This window comes from Thunnus thynnus, chromosome 3, assembly GCF_963924715.1.
Source record: "Thunnus thynnus chromosome 3, fThuThy2.1, whole genome shotgun sequence".
Lineage (NCBI taxonomy): Eukaryota > Metazoa > Chordata > Actinopteri > Scombriformes > Scombridae > Thunnus > Thunnus thynnus.
Window position 1 is genome coordinate 21,833,708 of NC_089519.1, and position 17,463 is coordinate 21,851,170.

Below are 17,463 nucleotides of genomic sequence, written 5' to 3' on the forward strand. Positions count from 1 at the left end.
TTCTGTGTTTCCCAGCTTTCGTCACTCTTCTCCAACCTCCAACCCAACCAAATCTTGGCAACATTGCTGCGACTTTTGTTGGGAGGTCTTTGATCTGCTTCACTTCCTCTTCCAGCAGGAAAATGAGACAACAATCCGAAAAAAACATCATATTAAAGAATTCAAGATATGCTCACTTTTGGAGTAACTGAAATTGAATCAACAATCAATGAAAATAAATAGATGATTAAGCATATACTGTGTTTTTCCTTTTTTCTTTTTCAGAAGCATTTCAACATCCTGCTTTACTTATTTAATGTAATAATACTTGATGCCAGCAGAAATGCAGAAAATTATAACACAGTGAAAGGATATCCCTCTCTCTCTCTCTTTGTGCTCACAAGTAATTTATATATCTTTAACCTTATATTGTGTAAGTGAAAGCCCTTTAGTTTACACTTTGACACTTTCTGGAAATAAATTTTCCCCTGCAGTCCTATGAACGTATCTTCACAAAGCCTTCTTCTCTCAACCTCTATAAGCCACCCGTATCAGTGATAAAGACTATTTGTATACCATATAAATGTGTCAGGGTATAATATACTCTCCATTAAACAAAGTAAAGTCACTTTTGAGAGAAAAATATTTTTTGATTAGTCCTTAAAAAAAGACTGTGAACCAAGCCTTTCTCTTAGAAATTACGTTTATATAATACTAAATTGTTTTCCCAATTATATTGCATTTACAAATGTAATGGCCACCTGCAATATGTTCATAGGCAATGTTTTAAGAATGAATGAAGTGCTATAAAATAACATCAGTTAAAGGTGCAGTGTGTAGAATTTAGTGGCATCTAAAAGAACGGATTTGGCGGAAATGGAATATAATATTCATAACTATTTTTTAACTAGTGTATAATCCCAAGGAAATAACGATCATATGTTTTCGTTACCTTAAAATGAGCCCTTCATAACTACATAGGGAGTGGGCATGGATGTATTATAAGAGCTGGATACAGCGCTGGTGCTCAGTCTTGCAACCAAGACCACCATTGTAAAAGAGACGTCTGTAAAACTGTTGACACAACACCTCAGACAGAAAACAAGGTCATTTATGACCCTTCCTATCATGAATTTTTGATTCATGGAGGTTTTATATTTGTAAAACTTTCCTCAAGCTGAGAAAAGTGATTCAAAAATCTGCGACGTCATCACAATGTAAAGTCTTTGGGCTGAGCGGGAACTCACAGGTGGGGCCAGAGGGAGAATAATAATAAAAATAGTAATAATAAAGAAAGACTACTGTGCATATTCAGTGGGCTGCATACCCCCGAAAGTAAACCCAGAAGCTGGAAAATTTTTTGCCATATGCACCAGGCGAGCAATTCTTATTGGGCTGAATAGGCGCCATTTTTGGTCATCTTCCACAGAGGCTGCCATGTTTAACCGCCATGTTTCTACAATAGCCCAGAACAGACAAACCAAACACTGGCTCTAGAGAGGGCTTTTTTTGCGTTTTTGCAAGTTTCGTGGCCACCATAGGTTCTCCTACCCGCTTGGAAGAGGAAGAGGTGATGGGAGGGGTATTTAGTTGGTTCCAATCTACAACCTCACTGATGCCACTAAATTCTACAAACTGCACCTTTAAATAATTAAATTTGATGGAACATTGCCATTAATATTATTCATGTTAAATTTCAAAATACAAATCTTTTTTAGATACATTCAGTATTACAAATTGCATGGTTACCAGACTATATATTGTGATGATTTTGGTGATCCTCTGACTTTTCTTCTAGAGCAACCATGAGGTCAAATATTTTATTTGTCCAATACTGTCCAATACTAATTGCAAAACTGTACTTTGTATTTAATGCTAATTAGTAAATATTAGCATGCTAACACACTAAACTAATGTGTTAAAGATATTAAACCCATCTCTGCTAAACATCAGCATGTTACCATTGTCATTGTGAACATCTTAGCATGCTAATTTTAGCATTTAGCTCAAAGGGACGCTGTGTGTATAACCTCACAAAGCCTCAAGTGTGGCTGTAGTCTTGTTAAACTGTAAACCAGTTTAGTGCACATGTGCATATACTCTTCATCTCTCTCATGTTTACCCCATGATTGATTCCTTTGTTGTACAGTTTGTTGTATAATATACTGTAAAAACTATACTGCTGCAGTGTCAAAGTGTAAACTAAAATGCTTTCAGTTGCATAATGTAAGGTTAAGAATATAAATATAATAGCAAATATAAATCATTTGTGAACACACAGAGAGAGAGAGGGATATCCTTTTACCTCGTTTTAATTTTTCTAAATTTTTAAATTTCTGTCAGTACAAAGAAGTATTGAATTAAATAAGTAAAGCTAAAATGCCTCTGAAAGAGAAAGAAAGGAAAAACAAAGTATATACTTGGTCATTTTGCAATGTTTTTATTTTTAATGATTTGTTTATTCAATTTCAGTTACTCAAAAAATGAGCATATCTTGAATTCTTTAATATGATTTCAGTTTGTTGTCTCATTTTCCTGCTGGAAGAGGAAATGAAGCAGATCAAAGACCTCCGAACAAAAGTCGCAGCAGTGTTGTCAAGATTTGGTTGGGTTGAAAGATGGAGAGGAGTGACAGATACTGGGAAACACAGAAAAGAAAACATTTACAGGACTTTATCAAAAATACTGATTTCATAGAATATCAGTAGACTTTTTTGTATGTAAGAGAATCTCTTGCAGATACTGACCTCTAAACTCGCTGAGCGTGTGACTCTGTCTTCCTCCTCAGAGACCTTCAAGAGTAAAGAGTTTCACATCATGAGTTGTTGCATAAATTCACATTATTTGTTTTTTATCTGAAGTGAAAGTGCTATAAAAACATTGAGCACAGAACCTGGTACAACATAGTAGTTTAGAGGTGACTTAAGCACTTACAGGAAAGGCGAAAGTTAAAGTTATGAAGCACAGAACGAGGACCAACAGTTTCATAGTTAAAAACACAAGAATCCTCCCTGAAACAGAAACAGAAAAGATTTTAAAAAATGACTAAATTGTCAGTTCAGTCGCTAAAACTGCAGGCTGCACTTGAGAACTATGAACTATCTCCAATCTTACCTTCAAAGTCAAGAGTGGCGATGATAACAGTGGTCACTAACAGTGTCCAGAGGTGGATTTTGAGGTACTTGTAAGTCCATGTGCACTTTTTAAACAAAAAATTCTGCCTCCAGTCATCCAATCAGCTGTCAAAGGTATTTTGATTTTTCTATTTGTCCTAAAGGTGTGAAATGTGATGAAATGATGTATTTGGGGGGATAATCCTAAAAACCTGTTGTCCACTGTCCATGCAAGACTTAGAACTAATCTCATGGCTGTTGGGAAACAGTGAAGTAGTGTTACTGGACATGATTCATGTACAGTACTCAGCTTTATGTTGTTTGTGAACACGTCTTTAAAATAGTTAGATAGTGCCCACCTTAATCCTTTGTTAGTCCTTTTGACTTTGTCCATATTGTACAAGTGTATTTTGTTTAGTGTTTTATTGTAAAATGTATTGAGACAAATGTTAGTGATTTACCTTAGACAGATTTTCACTTTGACATCTAGAATTTGTAATACCGAATTTATCAAAAATAACGTTTGTATTTTGATATTTACCATGAATAATATAAATGGCAATGTGAAAATGCTCAGCTGACATTCAATTATTGACAAGCAGGTAGGAGGACCTACGGTGGCCGCAAAACTCGCAAAAAACGTGAAAAGCCTTTTCTAGAGCCAGTGTTTGGTTTGTCTGTTCTAGGCTACTGTAGAAACATGGTGATGCAACATGGCAGTCTCTGTGGAAGATGACCCTCTCCCATAGATGTACTATAAAGAGCTGGATCCTGGACTGAAAATGGCGCCTATTCAGTCCAATAAGAATTGCTCGCCTGGTACATACGGTAAAAAGGTTTCTAGCTTCTGGGTTTACTTCTGGGGGTCTGGGGATCAAAAATCCATAATAGAAAGAGTCATCACTGACCTTGTTTGCAGTCCGAGGTGTCCTGTCAACAGTATTACAGCTGTCTCTTTTACAATGGTGGTCTATGAGGAAAATGCTTTTTGGGATGCAGGGAGATTTTTGACTGCAATACTGCAAGTGGCCACTGGGAAAAATTGACCACAAGTTGGGGTGTCAAATCTAGCTCTTATAGCTCTTGACCATCATGATCCATTTAAGTTAACAAAAACACAACAATTCTTATTTTCATGTGATTATACATAAATTAAAACATGGTTATGAATATTTTATACCATTCACGCCAAGTCTGTTCCGCTAGATGCCACTAAATTCTTCACATTGCACCTTTAACTGATGTTATTTTATAGCACTTCATTCATTCTTAAAACATTGCCTATGAACATATTGCAGGTGGCCATTACATTTGTAAATGCAATATAATTGGGAAAACAATTTAGTATTATATAAACACAATTTCTAAGAGAAAGGGTTGGTTCACAGTCTTTTTTAAAGGACTAATCAAAAAATGTTTGTCTCTCAAAAGTGACTTTACTCTGTTTAATGCAGAGTAAATTATACCCTGACACATGTTTTATAATATACAAATAGTCTTTATCACTGATATGGGTGGTTTATAGAGGTTGAGAGAAGAAGGCTTTGTGAAGATATGTTCATAGGACTGCAAGGGAACATTTATCTCCAGACATAGTGGTTTTCAACACTACATAAGCTTTAAATCTAAAACCCCCACAGATAATATCACTCGGTCACTCGAAGCTAAACAAAACAAAAGTTAATTTCTTCTACATTAGTTCCTTGTTTTGGATGTAGATATAATGGACTCCTACTTTTCTGTTAGTATCTGATGTACCAAATCATGTGATGGTGGATGTTGAAGACGAACACTACATTTATTTATGCAATTGAATTATTTTATTTCAGATTCAACAACAATTGTACAAATTGTTGAAATTAAAGAAGTTTGCCTGTTTTTCAGCTGGTCACTGGTAACTAGTGTAACCATTTTAGAGGAGACTTCATACACCCAGTAGTGCTGTTTACTATAAAGTACACTTGATTAAAGTTATGAGATTAATAGAATATGTTTATCAGCAACAGTATATTTGTCATATGCACAATGTGGACAATATGCTGAAATGCACATTTTATTTCTCACTCTTCTTTGGTTCTAAACAGCATGGATTCAATATGATGATCTTTATTTTAAAGGCCGTCTATAGTCACATTCTTTGGTTGAAAAAAAAATCCTTCCCAGTAAATAACACAAGACATAGAAGTCAATATTTCATTCAAACATAGCTTCAGTAATTATTTATTAAATTTCAGTTGGACAGTTTATATATATTGTAATAGTAAGTTTGCACTGAAGTTAGTCAGTCCGGTGCTTCTCTCATTTTCCGATTCCGGGGATGATTGGTGGAATGACTGGTGGAATGACAGGAGGAATGATAGGTGGGATGACAGGTGGGATGGGAAAAGGGAAAGGAAAAGGAAAAGGAAAAGGCCGCGGGTATGGTAGTGGGATGGGTAAAGGAAATGGCTGAAACTGAGTCTGCATGTTATACTGGTCCATCTGGAAAACAGTTTGAAGAAAAAATGCTGATGACATACTGTACAGAGGTATATTCTGTAATATATGCGAGAATCCTTTGATAGGCCTGTGTGCAGACACTGACCTCTTCACTATCATCTGAGCGTTTGACTCGTTTTTTATCCTTTGAGACCTTAAGAAACAAATGATCTCACATCAAAAACTATGAACAGACCTCAATATTGAGCACTGAACACAACATAACACCACCATAGCAACAAAACATGTGACTCATAGACCGATCTAAGGATTGTTGTTATGGTTGGTTTAAGATACTTACAGGGAGAGAGGAACACAACACTGTGAAGCACAAAATCAAAACCAGCAGTTTCATTGCTCAGATAAGCTTGAGTCCCTTGTAGAGAAAAATGAAAACAATGTATCAGCTGCTAATTCAACCCGTTGTGCAATATTTTTAAAAAATGAACAAACATCTTACCTTGAGTGAAAGAATGCAGATTTTAATAATCCCCACGTTGGATTCCTGATTCTGAATTTTGAAATGATTCCCCACCTGTCCAGTCAAACTTTTTAAAGCCATTTTTATCTCTCAGTCATCCAATCATCTGACTCAGTGGGCTGTGATTTTGTATTTCTATTAATGGTGTTTAATGTGATGAAACCATGTATGTGGTGGCTCACTCTGACCACAGTCCTTACAAGAGTCAGACAGATGCTCAGAGGTGTTGGGAAACCAAAAAGATGTTGAGACTACATGTGAATCATGTGCTCTGTTATTGAAAGATTATACATCTATCCATCTTTATTGTGATGCACACTTTTGTAGTAGAAATGGCACAGAAGTACTTGATTTTAAGACGAAAAAACACACTTAGTCCACATATTTTTCATTTATGAAGTTTATTTAGGATATACAACAGAGAATGAAGTGATTGTGTGGTTAAGACAACATTATTTAAATTTGAAAAGAGAAAAACAGAACAGTTGTGGGTTCTCCGTAAAGCATTACACAAACTGACACAAAGACAGAGTTGATATCAAAAATCCATGTCACTCAATGCTGGTTGTCATTCACCCATTGATCTCTGGTTAAATTTCTGATTTTAACCATTTTTTTTGGCGGTAGTTTTAGGTTTGACGGTAGTTTTAGGTTTGGCGGTAGTTTTAGGTTTGGCGGTAGTTTTAGGTTTAGCAGTAGTTTTAGCAGGCGCTTGAGTAGCAGGTTTCTGTGGCTGGAGGAGGGTAAGAAGCAGCTGGAGCCACTGTTGTGGAGTCATCTGAGGCACACTGGGTATTATCTGCAAGAAAATCAGAGGCATTCATTGTCAAATATACAGCAGTGAATTTGACAGAAAGAGACCGTCAGGTGTGGAGAAGGCACTCACCTCATTGGAGAAAGAGCCAGAGTTAGAGCCAGAGATGGAGCGGGCAAGTCGTTTGTGCTCTATGTCCATCTGTGGAGAATCCACAAGTTGCAAGTTTGATGTTGCCTGTTACACTATTATAATGATTGTAATGGTCTCAACATATAAAGACACTGAGTATGAGAATGTTACACTTACAGGATGAGCCAAAGCGAGGCTCAGGAGGCATCCAAGCACAAATATGACCTTCAGCATGGTTTCAGTGATCACACCTGTTGAAAAGAAAATAATAAAGATGAATAAACAACTTGAAAAATATCAACAAAATCACATTTTCTCCAATCACATACATATAAAAAATATCAATATAATTACAGTCAAGTCTTCACAACTTCAGTAGACTATATCATAGGTGGTCAAGGAGGTTGTTGTAGTGTTGTTGTGTGGCAGTGAGCTTCTCTTATATACAGTTACAGGAGCAGATGTCATCTCATTAGCATATGCAGCGTTGTTGGGAAATTGCAATTTAGGAAATCTCCCACCTACGCATTTCACGGTATGCCTAAGGATCACATATAATAACCACACCTGCACCATGTAATATGTGGCATTTATGTAATAGTCCAGATCAAAAATAATGTACTACACTTTACTGTATTTGTCTAAGATTGTAATTTGATTTCAAAAGTTGGAATACATTCAGAAAATATTTTATATTAACACTGTGATGTATAGTTTCCATCTTTTTACTCTCCACCCTTCAGTATTAGAAAACAAATTGGATTATCTGGTCTTATGATTACAAATCAGGTAAATTAGTGGCTTAAACAGGTAACAGGCAACACCCAAATAAGCATACATTTCTTCTTGACTCCTCTTGTTTTAGGAAATAACTTGCTGATATCAAGTAACTCTGCTACTCAAGTAATGCACTATATGTAAAGTACATTCATTTAAAATGTCTCTATTGTCTGTCTATCAAGGATCCCTCCTGTGTTGCTCTTCTTGAGGTTTCTTCCTTTTTATCCCTGTTAAAGGAGTTTTTTAGGGAGTTTCTCCTTATTTGAATCGAGAGTCTAAGAATTGAGGATGTTGTATTGCTGTACAGACTGTAAAGCTTCCTGAGGAAAATGTGTGATTTGTGACATTGTGCTATACACATAAAATTGATGTTTTCTATTTCCAATTTCTATCTGATTATCATTTTTTTATCATTGCTACCAGTTGTGTCGTTGTCTTCATGTGCTGTTGCTAAAAGCAGGGATTAAAGTCAAGACATTAGCAAACAACATATGAAGTAATTGCTGTTTTGCATGTAATCAAGCGTAACAAAGACGTGGTTTTCTGAGAAATGTGTAGTGTGTCTCAATGTCTGAAGCCTGATATAAGTATCAATGCATGATGGGCCACACACATAGAGTACTTGCACCGTGCAGGTGAGTGCTACAGTAGATGCTATAAACGACATGCTCTATGAAATGTCTGGTCTATTTTAGGGCATAGACTAATTATATTCATTTCAATTTTATAATATTTTCTTTCAGGTTCTTCAGAGACAATGCAGTTCTTGTGTATCACAGCTTTACTTCTGGCAGCAGTAGCTGCTCATGTGAGTGTTTCTTTTGATACTTTTGGTGACCTTAGAATCACTCATAAAGACTTAAAACTTCAGATTTTAAGCTGGTCATTTGTAATTTTCTTTTCTTTTTCTTTTTTTTTCAGCCAGATTCCCAGACGCCATGGCAGGATAAAGAGTTTCCATCTACAGGTGATCCCCAGCTGGACTTTAAGGTAACAGGGAGTAAACATATTTAGACACACAGGTCCAGAGCTGCTGCTACTACTCTCAGTATTTTTTTAATTTTTTTTTTTAGCCTGGTGATGATGAGCAGGCAACAAATTCCCCAGAAGATGGACATACAGGGTCAGGAGGAGGCAGTCCAGAATGGGTATGTGGTGTTTCAAGTCTTATAAAACTTGGCTAATCATAATGAAATGGTGGTTGGAGATGATCAGTGATCACAATCCTTTTTTTTGTTTGGGACAGTCACATGAGATGCCCACTGGACTTCCAAACTGGCCCTCTAAAGAACCAAGTATGGAACCCATGACCCATGATTGGAGTGACTACCAGACGGGAAGACCTTCTGTGGCATCTAATCGAGGCAAAAGACAGGTATTTAAAACCAGTTCTTATATGTTTAGTAGTCTCACTTAGGGAATTGTTTGAAATTTCAGAAGAGAGGTTTATTTGCGTTCTTTCTAAAAGTTTGTTTTGTCTGTTTCATAACTGCAAACATATTTTTGTTTTTTTACCGGGATTTTATAGGCTGTAACTGTAGGTTTCAAAAAAATGAAGCTTAAGCTTGATGCTCTAACGATTCCTCTTGTCCAAATCCACACCAAAAAATCTACAGGACCACTTGGTAAAGTTGAACTGTTTACTTCAACACAAAAGAACAATTTTCCATTTTCAGAGTTATCAAATTACTGAACCAAACTCAAGCAAGAATCATTAATGAGATAAAAAGGACAGAAGTCAAAAAACTGTATGGCTCCACTCACTGCTTGCCTGACTCCCCCCAAATTACCACACCTTCTCCTCCTGTGAGAGTATCAAAGACAATTAAAGGTGCACAGTTACTAGGAAGCATCAATCTCAGTCACCTGTTCCCAAATATTACAAATTTAATGTAAATTAGATTTTATGCATTTTAAACTATCCACACATATTTTAAGTGCAAGGAATCAAACAATGAACTTGTTACATTACTGTTAATAGGAACTGTAAATACATCAACCTGTAAGTACTGTAAATATTCCTTTCAATTCCTTCTAAATCAATGAACCATGTAAATTACTGCTGTTTGAATTATATGAACTTAAATTATTGCATGCTAATTAATCAAACATTAATAAACTGCATTTAGGCTCCTACAGTAACTATTTCTGTGAGCAACAGGCAGGTGTGGTGACTTTGTCAATTAATAGTTGCACCATAGCTCCCTAAAACCACATAATGTCTTTTTTATATTTCTGTTTATATAGGCATCAAACAAGCAACAGAATTATAATTCATGAGCCTTAGAGGTGTTTTGGAGAGATCCAGGCTAGCTGTTTTCCCCTGATTACAACCTTAGTTTTTGTCTGAAAAATGCTAGATGAATTTGCTTGTTGGCTTCCTGATATGAACACAACTGGTGGCTTCTGTGTTGATTTGGTTGGTAATGAAAATGCCATGAATGTGGGATCTCATTGGAGATTGTCTTTGTTTATCTTGACAGAGGCAGATGATAAAATGCCGTTCCAGCTCCTACAAAACAGAAATAAGCAAAATGGAAAATGGATGTGTTCGTTAAGTTAACTTTAACTTTAAGCTAGCAGCATCTAGCTGTGTAAATCAACTTTATAAGTGCCACTAAGCTGGAATCTATATATCTAAAGGTGAAGACAGATGTGATATTGGGGGAACAGACACATAGGCAATAAACTGTGAGAAACAAACGGATGGATTTCAATAATAAAAGTACTAGAAATGCATGCATTACTTTACATGTGCTACATGTGCTTACACAGGCTCTTGACTTTGGTGTCATGACTGATGAGCCTGGAGTCCCTCATCCTGGATCCAACAGGCACTTTGGGAGACCCAGAGGACCTCCAAGAGGCAAGAGGCCCAACATGGGAAACCCTGCTGCAAGGGTAAGCTCAAAATGAAATTAGTATTGTCATTATAGCTTTTTCTTTTTTAAATGTTTTTAATGCATTATGTAAAGAACCTTGAATTGCCCTTGTATATTAAATGTCCCATATGAATTTGTCTATACTGAAATGAAAAAGTAAGACAGAAGTGTCGTTAATTGGCTCTCTCTCTCATCAGACTCTTCAGTTTGCTCTTGACTTTGAGACTTTAAATTGGAGGAAATTTTAAATTCTAAAAAGCCCTTTATACTCATCTCTACTTTTGTTTGTTTGTTTGTTTTCCTTTTCATGGTTATTTTTTTTGTTTGTTTTTATATTGTATCTGTATTTTACATTTTTATTTTGTGTTTTGTGGTGAAGCACTATTTGAGATCTCCTGTAGAAATGTGCTTTACAAATAAACTTCACTCACTTATTTAAGCATCTCAGCTAAACCATGGTATTTGCTCTGTCTTATGATAAAATATGATCTACAATTACTTCTTTCTTGTTTCAGGGCAACATGGTGTTTTCCCCAATCTTCAAGGTAGGACTGATGTTGTCTCTTAATATGATTTCATAATATACTTATACAGGACAGGTGGAAAACACTCATGTTTTTATAACTCTTTTTCAGGTTGACAGCGTGACAGTTCAGGTAAGACCTGAACTGTTTGTAGTATTTGTTGGTATTTATTAGTTTAGTTAGTATTTATTTGTTTGACATTTGGCATCGACATTTTTTCAACTAAATGTGTGGCTTTTGTTTCTAGAACATCACCAATGCACCACTGAAGGAGGTAAACAAATCACCTAAATCAGTATCTTAATTTATGTTTTATTTTTGTTAAATTTTAAGATTGCTCTCACCCTCTCATCCTCTCATCTTGCAGGGGGAGAACTTATTTCTGCAGACGAGGGTAGGTAACTGAGGATGCAGTCCGAATACACAGTTACAGTTTTATCATAGGTAAAGAATCACAAGATAATACTAATGATTGACAATCCATCCATAGCACGGTGGAAGAGGACATCACCATCATAAGGTATAAAAACAAGTCACACTATATCTCTACTTGAACAATTATTACAGTAACAAAGATCAGACACTCAGCTGGTTTGATTTTTACTGTTTGTTTCACAGGGAGGAAATCATGGGCCTCCAACACAGGTATACTGACTGAATTTAGTTTGGTTTCATGTTTGATTTAATATTCAAGACAGCTGCATTCAGATTTTTGTTCTTTTGTTTTTCTTCTTTCAGCAATATCTGAAGCTCATCTACAACGCCACAGAGCCGGTAACCTCCTTTCTCACTGCAAAATGAAGCTGATGTCTGTGTTGACTGTGTATTATATGATTTGTTGTTTTTTAAATATGTTGTCATAACCACAACCATAATTCTTCTTTTTCCTTTTGAAGAACAAAGTCTCCATTGAGTATGGGGTTTTGAAGCCTGTAAGTACAGACAATTTGTTAGCTTGTTGCACTACATATGTGTCTAATTCCAATTCTTTATGTATTTTTTTTAATTTTATTTTAATTAAAATGTGGAATTCTTGCTTCCAATCCCTCCTCTCATTCAACTTTTACCCAAAGCTTTCTGTTAGTATGTGCAGGCATTCAATCACCAGTAAATGTGCCAGTCATAGACGCAGTATGCAATTTTGTAATTTTTGAACTGGAATATAATGAACGTGATTTGGAATGAGCCAAGTGACAAAAAGTCATTTTCAGCACATTAACTGACATTTCATTAACTTGAGATCTGCATTGTGGGATTAATTTGAATATTTTTCTTATATTTAAGACAAATCCTGGTAAGCTTTTCAGAGAGGAAAACAATCTAGAAGAAGATTACTGACCATAAAAGGTGAGTGTGTCAATACAGTAATGCTTATTATACCTGAATATCAATTTGCTAACTGATGCTTACTGTATTTCTTATTTCACACTTTTCTCAGGGGGAAACAAACAGCTCCAAGTTTGATCCATCTACTTTAGACTGGAAGTCTCTGGAAAATCATTAATGTAATTCTGTATTTTCCCAGAAAACCCAAAGTTCTGTGCAGCACAATAAATTTCTATTAAATAATTCACTTTGGCAAAGTTCTTTATTAGATGTTTTGTTACAGCGAGGAGCAGACTCCTGAAAAAAGTCAGATAATTTCTGTTTAATATACAAGAAGCACTTAAGTACAAATAAAAAGCACTTGGAAAAATTGCACCCAACAGCGTGTTTTGCTGGAGGAGATTGCAGCGACTGTGGCCAAACACACAGAAATTATTTTTTGCCAAATCACTTTGTTGTTATTTCCCAGGTGAAATCTAAGGCTCAAACAGGAAGGGGAAATTGGACTGACCCTGGAGAAACATAAAAAATAATATTTAGAATCACATCCTGCGTATGAAATGACAATGATAATGTAACACATATCAAAGTTTGTTCATTTGTGTGAAAGTACGAAGGCTATAAAGGCTGTGTGTCATCATATAAAGTCATACCTCATCGACCCCAGGACCAGAGGTGTCACCACGAGGATCAGGAGGAATGGTAGTGGACTCTTTCTGTGTCCCCATTGGCCATGTCTGATATAGATCACAGTAAGACAAAGTTAACACATAGCAGTCAGACCAAACTGATGCAAAATCCTCACATTTCTTGCATCATTAATTGAATTATAAAAAATAAGTGATGGTCATAATTCACTCACTTTCTCTGTTTGTACCTTTGTCTGGGAACCCTGCTGCAGTGGGATGAAATGCATATCAATTAGATTCCAAAAATAATTTACCCATGTATTAAGTATATACTATATTATATAGTATATACATATATATATTATTTATCAACTAAGTGTATTGTATTTCAAATTTTTAAATTTGAAGATTAACCCCATCTTGTTTTTGAAGGAGTCTTCAGACAATAGACAATAAAAACTAAACTTGAATAAATATACAACAACAAAACAATCAGTAACACTTATTTTATGCAAATTTTCTGGAAATTTTCTGAGGAATTTGCAGGATTTTACTGATTAATTTGTAGAACATTTTACAGAGGGTGTTACAGTGTGGTACAAATTATAAGAAAAAACATTAGTGTTAAGTTGGTTTAGCTGTTAAGTGCTGATTCATTAATGATTCATTGATTAATTTGCAAAAATTCTTGATAAATTAGACTCTTAACTCTTTAACTGACAGAAAATGCTTAGTTTTCAATGTGTACTTTTGTATGTCAAACACTATATTAGCATTTTAGGTGGTTTCAGTATAGTTTCCTGAAAGTAGCTGCTCTGTAACTGTTAATTCTTGGAACATTTCTTTGAAAGGGTTATGCAATTTGGCAGTATAGTATAAAAAGTATAGTTTTTAAGAAACAACCTAATATGCTGATATGTAATTCGACAAACAAAACTACACACTGAAAATTAAGATTTTTCTGTCAGTCAAAGAGTTAAGAGTCTAATTTATTAAGAATATTTGCTACTACTTTACCTACTTTAACTACTTATGAACCCAAATATAATGAATCAGCACTTAACAACTAACCAAGTCAACACTTTTATCTGTTTTTTTCTCCAAATTGCACTACCCTCTCTGTAAAATGTCCTAAAAGTCAACCTTTCCTTTCCAGAAAATCAATATAAAATGAAAGGACCTGTAAAATAAAGCCTTACTAAATAATCACTATAAAATAATATTAAAACACACATAAGCAACACAAAATCATACCTATTACATCTCTATTACAGGTAGTGTCAGTAATACTGAGAGATGACAAAAAATACACATATCAATACACAGCTTATGGTTTTTCATCAATTATTCAACACCCAAAAGGAACAGGGGGGACAAGACTTAAGCAGCCCACCGTTAAGCCAGACAGACTGCATGTGGTCAAAATGACAGACAGTCATCATTACATCACAGTGACCACGTCCATACAGTCATGAATCAACATTTGCAGATATGTTATTATCACTAAGTCTCGACCTCAGTCACCACAGTCTGCTGGATCAGTTCTTAAACTTTATTTAAAGCTTCTGCTAGGCACAGTAGTTTGACGTTTTCATAGTGGCTGTTCCCCGTGTCTTTAAACATTCAGAATACAATAAATGTTTATATTTTACCAATGAGCACAAAGAAACCCTCTTTTCTTTACTTCATGTCATCTTGCATGTCTCACCTGCAGAGGGAGCTGTGGCCTCTGTGTAGTTTTCTCCAGGTTCTGCTGAGCCACCTGACCGTTGTTGGGCTGCAGCACCACATTATTCCTCTGCTGGGGGTAGCCGTAAGAAGGCACAAAGTATTGGAAGCCCTGTAGATGACAGAATCCATTAAAATCTGCAGAGGGCACTTAAATAGAGACATTGATATTTTTATTGAGGTCAATATGTTTGACTTCATACCTGCTGTCTGGGAAACTGAGGAAATCCATAAGCACGGTAGTGGAACTGTGGAAACGTCTGTAGGAGATTCAAAACAATGACACATTTCTCCATATTACTATGAGGAGCCTTGCAGCAGCTCTAATGATTAAACAAAATAATTGCACCACTCGATCACTGTAGTGTACCTGCACAGGGTTTTGGGCCTGCTGGGGGCCATTAGGATTGTTGGGGTCCTGTGGAGGCCCGAGCTGCTCCTGCTGACCGTTGGGGAGAAGCGCAGGTGTCAGCTGGTTGCCCTGTGCGGGAAAAAGCAGCTGGGGTCCCTGGCCGCCGAACGGACCAGCCACTTGAGGGTTCAAGTTCACCACCTGTGGAGTGAGAAGCACCTCAGGCTGCTGCTGCTGCAGCACAAACTGTGGTAATAGTGAAGATGCCTGGAGAGTGAGAAGGGATTTGGTTCGGTTTTTATATATTTTTTAGGCTTTTTACAATAATCTGACAGAGGAAGACACATAATATTGGTTTTGATAAATTCAATAACTGGAGGTAGTAAATGGATAAGTGATGGTTAGCCTGAAGCATCACAGTAGCAGAAGAGTTTTGAGCACTGCCTGTACCTGTGCTTGTCCAAGAGCTGCAAGAGTTAGTCCATTCAGTCCCAGGATCTGAACACACAAAAGTGTTGGATTAGATTTGGAACTATTGTTCCTAAATGACAAAGATTTGACTTGTCATCCAAAAGACTTTAAAGCAGCTTTATTTACTTCATTGCTGTTGCTTGCAAGAATTCCAATCTGCAACTGTAAAACAAAAAGAACAACACTTTGTCTCTCTTATTTTTCATTATATGAGCTATACAGTAAAGCAACATAGAGAATAGACATATAGATAGACATAGAGTAACTCACTGGAAGAGGAAAGCTTGTCCTGAAAAGACAGATCAACAGAAGGGCAGTCTGCAGCTTCATGATGTCCTACATTGTGTAAAAAGATGAGGCAGGTCTTTCAAAAAAACATCCAGTATTTTAAAACATTTTTGTCAGTCTTGTTAAAAAAAAACAAACTTCAATCTTTATTAACCATGCAAGTCAAGAGTGAAACTCTCGCTGAATGTAAGTGTTACAAAATTGTCTTACCTTTTCTCTGGTACAGCTTTCGCTTTCTGTGTGTTTCCTCACCTTGTCCACATCCCTTTTAAATTCTCTACATGGTCCACCTCCAACCCATCCAGACAATTTGTGGTCAGTGTGACAGACATTTCTCATGGTGTTAGAATCAACACACTCAGACACTTACAACATGCGTCAGGTAAGTATGTTATTAGGTGTAAATCATGTCTCCGAAACACTATTACATGGTCTGGTCAAGTGTCTGAATTTATTATTGTATAGGCTTATAGTGAACTTTTTATGGACTGTTTTGCTTTTATAAGCCACAACTGAATGACTTTCAGTTTCTGGTGTATTAAGTAAAGTTTATGTTGATGTGTTAAAAGTCTTGCGCTTCAGTATGTAATTACAGACATTAAGACAACAGGAATTTTGGCATGTCATGAGAAAAAAAAGGAAAACAGGAGCCGGGAGCTTATAATCAGACATTTGTCACAAGTTGTTCATCGTGCTCAGACTGGTGTTGAGATCTCGTTGGTAAATTATGCCTATCAATGGTTGACTGTGTTGAGATTTACGTTGAGCAAGAAAGCTGGAAAAGCAAACCAGCAATGTGTTTTTGTGAGTCAATCTGGAGAAGTTGAGCTGCATGTTTATTAGTTTAAATGTTTTAGACTGACATTTGAAATAATACACATGACTAAGTCAGATGTTTTATTGCAGTGCGTTTTTTTGATACACCCATGCACTTTTGTTTTTTTTTTGATCCTCAAAGTTTTCATGTTTTTTGTGCTCAGCTTTAATTTTTTAAGGTTGAAATTACAATTGCTGTATACATACATATGTGTGTGTGTGTGTGTTAATGTGTTACAGTATATGTACAGTATGTATCTGTATAAAGTATATTTACTGTATACTGTAAAATGCAAGTGAAATACTGTAATACGAAGCATTACAGTAAGTATAAAGTATTATAGTACAGTGCACATTGTTGGATTACATACCCGATCTGTCCACGAAATGTTTGAATGATTGAGGACATGGTTGTTCTCCCAACATGTGGCTGCATCCTTCGACCAGCCTCGGCCATTGTAAGGCCATGATTGAGAATGTGGTCCACATATGTGGCCCTTATGAATTTCATCAGTGTCTATGTCCTTGGCCTCTTCTACCTCTTCCTCTATTTGGCCTCACTACCCTTCTCCATGCAGCCTTACTCCTCTTCTTCATCCCGACTGTTGACCTTGGACATTTCCTTGTTCACTTCCATTGTCAGAAATTGTAACACTGTGTTGTGTTCTGTCTATTTGAAGGTTCATGATATGTACCTCTGAGCTATTTTAGAGAACTGGTCGATCATTGG

General features: G+C 36.1%; 2 protein-coding genes across 2 annotated transcripts; one reads left to right on the plus strand and one right to left on the minus strand.

The window, feature by feature from the left end:
* Window positions 1-8,386: 8,386 nt before the first annotated feature.
* On the plus strand, window positions 8,387-12,696 carry LOC137180568 (uncharacterized). Its single transcript, XM_067585954.1, has 15 exons — window positions 8,387-8,525; window positions 8,639-8,707; window positions 8,791-8,865; window positions 8,964-9,092; window positions 10,493-10,618; window positions 11,115-11,144; window positions 11,235-11,255; window positions 11,371-11,397; window positions 11,491-11,517; window positions 11,614-11,643; window positions 11,742-11,768; window positions 11,862-11,897; window positions 12,020-12,055; window positions 12,408-12,470; window positions 12,562-12,696. Exons 1-14 carry the CDS (start codon window positions 8,475-8,477, stop codon window positions 12,459-12,461), a joined length of 738 nt encoding a protein of 245 aa, XP_067442055.1. The 5' UTR covers window positions 8,387-8,474; the 3' UTR covers window positions 12,462-12,470; window positions 12,562-12,696.
* Window positions 12,697-12,738: 42 nt separating this feature from the next.
* Window positions 12,739-17,429, minus strand: odam (odontogenic, ameloblast associated). The gene is made up of 11 exons (XM_067585955.1): window positions 17,105-17,429; window positions 16,128-16,207; window positions 15,900-15,965; window positions 15,756-15,791; window positions 15,609-15,656; window positions 15,177-15,425; window positions 15,010-15,066; window positions 14,787-14,918; window positions 13,312-13,344; window positions 13,103-13,186; window positions 12,739-12,961 (listed from the first exon to the last, which is right to left on the minus strand). Exons 1-11 carry the CDS (start codon window positions 17,220-17,222, stop codon window positions 12,926-12,928), a joined length of 939 nt encoding a protein of 312 aa, XP_067442056.1. The 5' UTR covers window positions 17,223-17,429; the 3' UTR covers window positions 12,739-12,925.
* Window positions 17,430-17,463: the final 34 nt, after the last annotated feature.